Source organism: Diadema antillarum, unplaced genomic scaffold, assembly GCF_040938485.1.
Source record: "Diadema antillarum isolate AM-2024a unplaced genomic scaffold, OU_Dant_1.0 scf00000022, whole genome shotgun sequence".
Taxonomy (NCBI): domain Eukaryota; kingdom Metazoa; phylum Echinodermata; class Echinoidea; order Diadematoida; family Diadematidae; genus Diadema; species Diadema antillarum.
In genome coordinates this window covers 3,263,521-3,274,335 of record NW_027270911.1, presented here as the reverse complement: position 1 = coordinate 3,274,335, position 10,815 = coordinate 3,263,521, and the positions used below count along the sequence as shown (strand labels likewise).

General features: G+C 42.3%; 2 protein-coding genes across 2 annotated transcripts; both read left to right on the top strand.

The window, feature by feature from the left end:
- Positions 1 to 4,768: 4,768 nt before the first annotated feature.
- Positions 4,769 to 6,739, top strand: LOC139731195 (uncharacterized). Its single transcript, XM_071642080.1, has one exon. It carries the CDS (start codon positions 4,769 to 4,771, stop codon positions 6,737 to 6,739), a length of 1,971 nt encoding a protein of 656 aa, XP_071498181.1.
- A 1,754-nt stretch (positions 6,740 to 8,493) lies between these two features.
- LOC139731185 (calcium-activated chloride channel regulator 1-like) lies at positions 8,494 to 10,355 on the top strand. The gene is made up of 2 exons (XM_071642071.1): positions 8,494 to 8,667; positions 10,050 to 10,355. The coding sequence occupies exons 1-2, from the start codon at positions 8,494 to 8,496 to the stop codon at positions 10,353 to 10,355; spliced, it is 480 nt and encodes a 159-aa protein (XP_071498172.1).
- Positions 10,356 to 10,815: the final 460 nt, after the last annotated feature.

Genomic DNA, 10,815 nt, shown 5'->3' with positions numbered 1-10,815 from the left:
TCGTTTTGCGAGGCACACGAATAGTAAAGCCTTCGAATCTGAGACAACGCACGCTCTCAGTTGCCCATGAGACTCACCAAGGAGACGTGCGCACAAAGCAGATGATGAGAACAAAGGTTTGGTGACCGAAAATCGACCGTGGTTGCCGCAGCTGTCAGATCTAGAGTCGTCAGCCGCCGAGACAAACCATCTATTATGCCACCCGGCCCACCCGTAGCATGGGTCCATGTTGACCTTTGTGGACCGCTCCCCACGGGAGAAACACTCATGTGCGTGAGATTGACAACTCAAGCCGGTGGCCAGAAGTGAAAATACTGTCGCCACGACAACCACAGCGATCACTACCAGCCTAGATCTAATATTTGGCACGCACGGAATCCCAGTTTGCATCGTAACGGATAACAGACCGCAATTCATCTCGGAACAATTCGCTGAATATTGCTCGACCAATGCGGTTCAATGCGACGATAATGAAGGGAATGTACGCGCCGCCATCACCGACAGCCGCGATTGGCGACATGCTGTCCTTGGTGTTCTACTGGCCTACCGTTCGACAACCCATCCTGTGACGGGAAAATTAACCAGCGAAACTTTTGTTCAATCGCAAAATTCGCAATTAACTCCCCGCTGTCGCGAACACGCCACCGTCTCACACATATCGTCGAGCACGCAAGCATGACTCGGAGTACAAGAGAATTCACCGACAGAAAGCTTCGCGCGAGAAACAGCGAGATCAACAAGGGAGACAACCGTCATCATCCTTCAACAACACAGAAACAAATTCGACAGAGAATCGACACTCGCTACGATCCCCGTTCCTAGACCGTGATACGCGTTAAAGGCGACAGTGCTGTGCTCGAATGGCAAGGAACATAGATAACTTACTAGTATCGCAAATCAAAAAGTGCACTCCATCCCGCGACCACCCATGCAACGGTGAATGCGACGACGACAGCGCTGATGTCGCGCCCAACGATCCGCCAGCGAACATCGCCCCCGACGACCCACCAGCGAATGTCGCACCCAAAACAACGAACCAAGCGTTCGCCGCTCAAACCGAGTACGACGAGAGCCGAACAGACTGATGTATTACCGCGAAGGACCCGCGATATTTGTAAATAACAAGATGTGAATACTGAGCTGAGAAAGTAAAACGGACTCGAAAACCGAGAAAAGAACTGAAAGAAGTGAACAAACCGAGCGAAAACAAAGCAAAAGTCAAAATGAAACTCATATTCATATTATGCTCAGCTCAACCAGACACCGTCAGACAAGGTCCGATACATCCATCTTCTGAGACCCCTTGAAACACTGCCACAAAATTACAAAACTCTTGAATGCAACTGTTGATGTTGAAAATTTCTCCATTCTTATCTCAAAATTCACGAATTACTCACGTGAAACTAAATGCTTTGACTATAAGCATGGTACATGTATTGTATATTAGTCCATATGGTGTGAGCTCTCACGTATCGTAAACTAAGCAAAAATTGAGATTTCAAACATTTCAAATCACTGCCGTTACTGAGCGAGCGTATACGATATTTATATCTTAGTGTTCGGTAAGTTGTGAGTTCTGTATGTCAGTGTCGATAGCAAAACATGATAGCTAAATAGATCATGTTCATGATATAGGTCTGAGTATAATACGATGTAGTAAATTCAATATCGAGTTGTCGCTTCGGAATTTGGAGATTGCGTGGTCTCTAGTAGGTACACTGTAGTTATATTATGCCATGACTTGCATATATACATGCATTGCATTTGCTCATGCCTTGTATATACATGCACTTACTTTGTTTCTTCATTGTTTTCGTGCTATCCCTTACCTTCTCTACAGTGCTCCCACTTCTCACTTTTCACTATCGTGTTTCCTACTGATCGTAACCTTTTCACTAAAAAAAGGAGAAGGGAAAGTTGTTTATACGTATAATATGTATAGTAAGAAGCTTTGTGCTTAAGAATGAGCTTTGAAATTGTTCGAAGCTCTGTGGTTTAGAAGCTCTGAAAATAGCTCTGAATAAAGTACGTTCTATCATGCTCTCTGCTCTACGTAGCTGTTTCATAACCTTCAATTACTATCCAATTCACTCTCAGTTACTCTTACTTTCTCCCTTCTCTGCACCTGCTCTTGAGAAAAAAAATAATGACGAATGTTTGCAAAGTCTTGTCTTGTTAAGTATCTAGTAAGCATTTACATACCGCCCTGACGACGAACGTGGGAACAGTAAGTCATGTTTTCTTTTATTATTATAATATGAACCTCCCTGATTTCTTCTGTCTTAATCTCTGACCTTCCTAATTTCTCACTCAATCTTCCGCTAGACTTCTTGACTCTTCGTTCTGATGTACTACACACTTTTTTTTTCAACAAGTGGAGGGATGTTATGTTTGCACAGAGTGCATACAAACTGTGTAAATGTATTATACCAAGGAGCTGAATTGTACCATCACATGCTCTCATTTCACCGTCACTGCTCTGGACACTCTATTCTGTCTTTCTCACGGTCAATATGACATTCCCTTCTCCAGCCACCACCATTCCTCAACACCTTTCATAAACACCACCACCTCTTCATCTCACTCCCTCTCATCCCATGGTTGTAATGTACTGTGTTCTGTATTATTTTGTCAAAATATATAATCGCCATGCTGGCATGCAGAAATAAAATCACTAGCCATAAAGACACTAGGCGTGCAATTCGTGTTATGTGTGTGTGCATTACTACATAAAAGTTGTATTTTCAGAAGTGTTTTTTTTTTCTTTTTCGTTTTTTTGGTTTAGAAAAGCGCTTTGTCAGTACAGTTCCGCAAAAGTGAAAAAAGCGTCAAATTATAATTTAACAAAAAATTGCATACATGTAGTTGCATAGTAGTGCACTTTAACAAACAAAGAATCACTTTTTAGTGTGTGTGGGGTTTTTTTTTTCAATAGACTCGTTACAGGGCACAGCCTATAATCAATAAGTAAACGTTCTCTTTGAAAGAAAAATTCAATCCGTATTCAAATTGACGACAACACAAGAGTTGAGAATAAAAACAAACAGAACAGTCAAGGTTTCTGAAAAAGGAACAAAATGAGAATGAAAATCAATGCGTTTTGGCGAAGCAGTAACAGGCCAATTGGTTAAGTAGTGTCGAACAATTACACCAACTGATTACATGATGAGATACGTACATCACAAATCTCCTTTTGGTCTTTAGTTAGGTATATCTAGTAGAATAATGCGTCATTTGAATAATTCAGTATCTATCAACCCCTCCGTTTTACAGAAGCATCGTTCCCAAATCGTTACAACGTTAGAACAATGATTTGATGTGCGGGATATGAATATTCCTTGTGAAAAAGGAATTTACTAAAGTTTTGTTTACGAGCAGATGACGAGAGACTCAGAGACTTATGAGGTTATTACATCATCACCTAATCAATGTGATGATTGTGATTGATACTTCTTCTAGGAAAAAATGCGTGATCCTTTTATATTAAAATAATTTCATTTTGAATTGAATTGAATTGAACTGAATTGAATTGAATAGGGATGGTACAGTATTGGTGGAGATGAGAATTGGACTTCTAACTTTTTGCGAGATACCAAGAAAACATTTATGAAAAAGTACAGAGAATACCACTTTAAAGGGGATGGCTAGTAACTGATCAGTGGGAATCAGTGGGAATGGTGGGGGATGATTGTTCCAATCTTTGTGGGATTCATTTAGGAGTACATTATATATCTATCGCTATGTGAAAATGATTTGCTTCAGAATGGTCTCATATTCAAGTAATGTGCAGTTTAATGTTTCCAAGTTAGCATGCCTGTACAATGACGGGCCTTGTTTGAAGAGGTCATGGCATCGAACCATTGTGACCTTTATACATACATGGCAAACAAACAAAACAAAACAAACGGAACAAAACATGAACACGTAAAGGGCCGTTAAGATTCCTCTACCTGTATTCGTTGCATTTAGTTATCTTTATTACAATGTCAACAGAGAAAATTCCGTTCTGGGAATTCCAATTTTCATATTATATACTATTGTAAATTACATCACAAGAAACGTGTAAACAAGGAGAGATTTCCCCGGAGGTTCACCATTGTTTCATTCACCTAATTATAGTAAAAGCAGGCTTGTGTAAATACCATGATAGTTCAGTTATATGGCCGGCGGTCTCCATTCTGCACGTTTCAGACGGCGTATATTATCTTTTAATGGGAATCGTGAAAATAAGAGGGTAATCTAATGTTGATAATGAGTCTCTTAGGACCATGGCGTGACGTAAAGGCTCACTTGTCATATGATTTTAGAGGTATTGTTTACCTTTGGGAGCAGTGATTCAAAAATGTTCGAGATATCACATTTGATGCATATGTCTAGGTCAGTTGTATCACAAAACATCCTACCATATATATCGATGTAGATTTTGATTCATCCAGGTAGTATGCTAAAAGCGTGTAAATTAAATCTGTTCGACTGGACTTACTTGTGAAAATCATGGAGAAAACAGTTTCGTGACTCATCCGAGTCACTTCTTCAGCTCTGTCTGGCTGGCGAGCATTCACCCGTGGAGGGTGAATGGGCGATGTTACTGCCTTTATTGTAATAAAGGCAGTAACATCGCCCATTCACCCTCCACGGGTGAATGCTCGCCAGCCAGACAGAGCTGAAGAAGTGACTCGGACGAGTCACGAAACTGTTTTCTCCGTGATTTTCACAAGTAAGTCCAGTCGAACAGATTTAATTTACACGCTTTTAGCATACTACCTGGATGAATCAAAATCTACATCGATATATTGAGACTCATTTCGGCAAGGATTGCCTATCGCTTGTGCGAGATTATGAAAAGACGTCGAGGAAAGTAGCCGACTATCGTAACCATCTCCGGTTTAATCTACGCTGCCTACATTCGGACATCATACCGCGCAGCCTATGGATTAGACCGCCAGTGAAAGGATTTCGCGCCAACAGCATCGTTCACAAAGCACAGCGTGGACTTCTCAACGAGAGGATCAGACAAACGAACTTCACAATCGACATTTTACGAAACAAGTTAGAGGATATACGCCAGCGGTTACGTACAGTATTACCAGCGGACGTTTTCGAGAGAGTTTCGGAGTTCACACAAAACATTCAACTTAGCCAACATGACCGCTCTAAAGCTCGTCAACAATGTAAATACACCCGACTTCTAACTCAGCAAGGCGGTGCGCAACTCTCAGCAGACTCCGACACAAACTGGAGGAATCGTAAGTCGAACCGTGATTCTCATTCTCAGACAGACGTGTGGGTGAAAAACTTATCAGATAAACAGCTTAATAAATCAGAAATCGCAGTGTTAGCTCGGGGCTTAAATTTTGCAGTCTCTCCCGACTCCGTGCCATACGTAGACTACATAACTGCAACGGAATCGGCCATTAGATCTAACAAGGTCGACCAGACCACAGCCGAGGAAGTGAGAGCTAAGGTAACGGCTTGTCTTTCTAGCGCCAAGCCTCCAACATCTAATATATCCAAAGAGGAAAAGAAGGCCCTTCATCAACTTTCAAAGGATAAGGATATTGTCATTTTACCAGCAGACAAAGGTAGATGTACCGTGGTTTTGAATAAGACTGACTATGATAAGAAAGTTAACAGTCTCTTGAGCGACAACAGCACCTATGAACGGCTCAAACGAGATCCGTCAGCAGCCTTCAAGAAGAGAGCACTTGAATGCCTACAACGACTAGAGAAGGGGGGTCACATAGACAAACCACTGTACTACAGTCTCTACCCTGGGGATGACATCCCAGCCTTCTATGGTCTCCCAAAGATCCACAAGACGGATACACCCCTCAGACCTATCGTCAGCAGTATTAATAGTGTCACCTACAACATCGCTAAACAACTAACATCCATCTTGAGCCCATTAGTTGGTTTGTCGGACCATCACATCCAGAACTCAGGGGACTTCATCGAGAAAGTGCGGGACATTAAGGTTGAGGAGAATGAGACCATTGCCTCCTTTGATGTGTCCGCACTGTTCACGAGTGTACCTCCTGACAAAGCTATTGAAGTAGTAAGGGAACGCCTGAGCAGTGACACCAGCTTACATCAAAGGACCAAACTGAGCCCAGAACAAATTTGCCAGCTGTTAGAACTGTGTCTTTCCACAACGTATTTTGTGTACAATGGCGCCTTCTTCAAACAGAAGCATGGCTGTGCCATGGGCTCACCCATATCTCCAGTCCTAGCCAACCTGTACATGGAACACTTTGAAACATCAGCTCTAGACTCATTTAATGGAACAGGGCCCTCCCACTGGTACAGGTACGTTGACGATACATGGGTCAAGATACAGTCTACCGAACTGGACAGTTTCTTTCAGCACATTAACAACTGTGATCCGTTCATTAAGTTCACCGTGGAGAACATCAGGGACAACAGTCTCCCTTTCTTGGATTGCTTGATCACGGTCAACAAGGACGGCACCTTGTGTTCTTCAGTTTATCGCAAACCCACACACACAGACCAGTACTTGTTGTTCGACTCCCACCACCCACTTATTCACAAACTTGGAGTTGTAAGAACTCTGTTTCACAGAGCATCCTACCTCCCTTCCTCTGAAGAGACAAAGGAAAAGGAACATCAACACCTACGAACCGTCCTGAAAAACTGCGGTTACAAACACTGGAGCATTGAGAAAGCCCTTCACCCTCACAAACGGGACGTCAGAGACAGGGCTTCCAGTAGCACAACTTAGCAACGAGGCAGAGGGGTTTCAGTCCCATACTGCCAAGGACTGTCGGAGAAAATCCAACGGATTTTCAGCTTCTACCGAATTCCTGTATATTTCAAGCCGACCAACACTCTTCGACAGAGACTAGTTCATCCTAAAGACAAAATCCCAAAACACAAACGGAACAATGTAATTTACAGGATAAAGTGTCAGGGAAAAGACTGCAAAGAAAACTGCATCGGTGAAACCAAACAACCTCTCCACAAACGTCTCTACCAACATCGTAGATCCAGCTCCGCTGGGAACGAGTCGGCCGTGTTCACCCACCTGAAGAACACGGGGCACCATTTTGAAGACAAAGAGGTCGACATCATTGACAAGGAAACCAGATGGTTTGAAAGAGGAGTCCGTGAAGCTGTGTATGTGAATGCGGAAAATCCTTCACTCAACAGGGGAGGGGGACTCCGACACAACCTTTCACCAACATACAAGTCGGTGATCCGAAAAATTCCTCGACGTACAGACAATAAAGGCAGTAACATCGCCCATTCACCCTCCACGGGTGAATGCTCGCCAGCCAGACAGAGCTGAAGAAGTGACTCGGACGAGTCACGAAACTGTTTTCTCCGTGATTTTCACAAGTAAGTCCAGTCGAACAGATTTAATTTACACGCTTTTATCCTACCATATAAACATTTTACAATAAGCCTCAAATATAAGGAGATATCACTGTTTTTCCCACTAAACCATAATTGCAGACGGCTTAGCCTAGAAACATTCTTATTATAACCATTGTTCACATTTAGTATATATTTAACAATGCTTAATATTGATTATCCTGATTCAAAATTTTAGATTGGTTGTTTCTATCACTAACTCACCTTTTAGAACTTTTTTAGAATTTTGAAGCACTAAAGCTGTGTTTTTTTTTTCATCTGCAAATGGTAAATAATGCCTGTAAATCACTTAAGGTATATTTTGAGTGGAATAAAAATCTTTCCTTTCTAAAATGTAAAACTAGAAACATTCGCATACCATGATTGTGTAATGACATCGAACGCATGATTACCAACTGTTCCAGAAAAATTTGCATTACTATCATGTTCTCAGTTTGGCATATCGATATCTGCAGCATCCTTATTAGAATATTGCTATATAGAAGGCCTTCACTACCTTTACTGTTAGCGACTCAACAACAACAACAACGAAAACATCAAAGCAAAGCAAAAACAAACAATGAAACAAAATAAAACAAACCATAAAATTCCAGGAGAAATAATTATGGCGCAAGAGATCGATTAACAAATAAGAAAGGGGGTTTGATTTATTCTATTTCCTTTAGTGTACAAACACACAAAACAGTTCTTGAACATTGCCCAATAAACGTCTTCACTGGTAATGCTCGGTCTATGGGTGTCGCGCATCTTTCGGTCTCTTGAGAGGCCCTTATGATATCGATGTTTCGCAATACAACAAATAATCACCTTTTATCATTAATCTTATCTCGAATCCAGAGATGATTATTTGACTAAGTTTGGGCAAAGGGCACCGAACAGGACATAGTTGGTTGATGTCCCGCCCAGCATAGTTTTAATCTTTATCAAGAAAATAACTAACAACAACTCGGAATGGGTGCTAAATGAGTCTCACCGACTGGGAATTCGGTCAGACGACACATTGCAGCTGAAGCCAAGAACGTGTGCATCGGACACTGTCTCTAGCCAACTAAAATAGTATAAGCAATAACCGGTGATAACTGTCAGCATTCTGGGGGGAAAATGAAATTCTGTGAAATCTGTGCCATCTGCTTCTTTCTCGGACTGGCTGCAGAAATGGTGGCCAGCCAGGGCGGAAAATTTCCGATCAAACTCGAGAATGGTGGTTACTCTGACGTCCTGATCGCTATCGTCGAAGGTGTCCCGGAAAACCAGACTTTAATCGAAAACATCAAGGTGTGTATTATCCATTATTCAACAAAAGAGACCACTTATCTATTGTCTTTTTCAATGTCATGGTATGCGTGTATGTGTTGTTCTTGTTAATGATAACAATGACGATGATGATGGTGATGATGATTAGCGAAAACATATTTCTCGTGTGCCATGCGAACTGTCGATTTTTGCTCCAAAATGAACACATTCTGTACCTAAGAAGTGTGTGAGAAAACGCTGTCACGACACGATTTCGGTTAGGCGATGACGATAGAAGTCGGCATACTGACTTTTGCTATTTTACAATTGAATCTCAAAATACTACAGAACAACTCATTATCTCGGCAAATCGCATCAGGCAGAAAAGTTTCTTGGTAGAGCTTTCCGATATATTGCAAGCAGCTTTTAGATGGTGGAAAATGCGTTCCTAAGCTATTCCCAGTAGGCTACATCGGATGACTTCAAGTTCGGTGCTAGTGCTAGTGCTAGTGCTAGTGCTAGCCCATGAATAACAGCGATAAATCAAGCTCCAACACTCCAACAGATTAACGAGGCGATACCGATCAAAATTATCGATCATCAGCACTAGGTGTTGAAATCACAGCACCGCGAGCTCCGCGGGAATTGCGCCACGAAAAAAAGTGATTGCGCGTGAGTACAGTAAAATATCAAAAGATGCAGACAAAATTGCTTCATTTTAGGGACATAGTGAGGAAGACAGATCAAAATGCCACAAATTTCATCCACTCCCCAAAATACATCTTAATTTTGCTCCCAAGCTCAGATTTATAAAGCCATGTCGAGAGTGTTCGTGTACGTTACGTGGGCGACCACTGCATTAGACTTTGCACGTAAAACGTGCATCTATTATGGACGTGAATATGAGTCTCGCACGGCAACGCTAACCAGCACCGAACTTGAAATGACGAAAATGTTAATCCCTAGGGGCTAGTGTTAGTCAATGGCGAAAAAGCACGTAAATCGCTAACATAATCGGCGGAGCTCGGTTCAGCAGACGACATTCAACACCGAGCCCAGCACCAGCAAACGGAAATACAACTGTACGTCATAATTTTTGAGGTCAACTCCCAACACCGACGTGATTTCAAGTTCGGTTTTATCGCCGGTGCTAGTACTAGCACTAGCGCTAGCACCGTACTTGCAATCATCCATCGTTTCAGGTTTGATGGTTGCACACTACAAGGTCAGTGATGAGGGCAAAGGTTCGAGCCATGTCATGAGCGAAAATTGGGATAAAAGATGAATAAAAAAAAAAAGATTTTGAAAGATTATGACGTGTGTGTTTGGGTGTGTATGTGTGTGTGTGTGTGTGTGTGTGTGTGCTTTTGGGTGTTTATTCTATTTCGGAGTCACCTACTTCCGGCTACCTCGTGACATTGCAGGAGATGTATACTTCGGCTTCAGAACTTCTTTATAACGCCAGCAGGCAACACGTGTATTGGAAAGAGATCAAGATCCTCGTTCCCCCGACGTGGTCTCCCCAGGAGCACTACGGCGTCGCTAAAACGGAGACATTGGAAACCTCTCACATTGCCGTGCACTCCGACAGTCCACGGGGCGACGAGCCGTACGTGGATAACCCTTTCGGCTGCGGCCAGCAGGGCATTCTGACTCACATCACGCCGCGGTTCATTTCCGACAAGCGTTATCGCGAGGAAAGATTTGGTCCTACAGGTAGGCCTCAGTAAAATACTGGTTATATATATTTCGAACTTAATATTGATATATAGACCATACTTCAACAGATTACCATGAAAACCGTGTGCGTCCCACCTAATAAAAACGCAAAATGGCCCGAAAAGGTGGTACAATGGACCAATGGACCAAAGATAAGGGACAAAGACAAATGTCGCATGGCCTATTTTGTTACAAAATCTGTCATTGCGTCGACGGAATGAGAGAAATGTTACCATTTCGTAATGAAATGGGCCATGCGACGCTTGGCACCCCATACAAAACTACGGTCTTTGTCCATGGTTTAAACCATGGACAAAGTAAATGTACCACCTTCGTGAATTCAGGCCGATGAGTAGGTCATATTTAGAAAGTAATATCGTCAGAAAGAGAGAAATGGGAAAAAATAGCAGAGATGAAAAGTAAGAAAATAAGACGCAAGTTTAATGCCGTGATCAATACGGTGTTATATTG

Bases quoted from the DNA above. Each gene is read 5' to 3' on its own strand.
- LOC139731195 (XM_071642080.1), top strand. From the start codon at position 4,769: ATGAATCAAAATCTACATCGATATATTGAGACTCATTTCGGCAAGGAT.
- LOC139731185 (XM_071642071.1), top strand. From the start codon at position 8,494: ATGAAATTCTGTGAAATCTGTGCCATCTGCTTCTTTCTCGGACTGGCT. The intron at 8,668-10,049 runs GTGTGTATTATC...GTGACATTGCAG, and splicing joins CTTTAATCGAAAACATCAAG to GAGATGTATACTTCGGCTTC.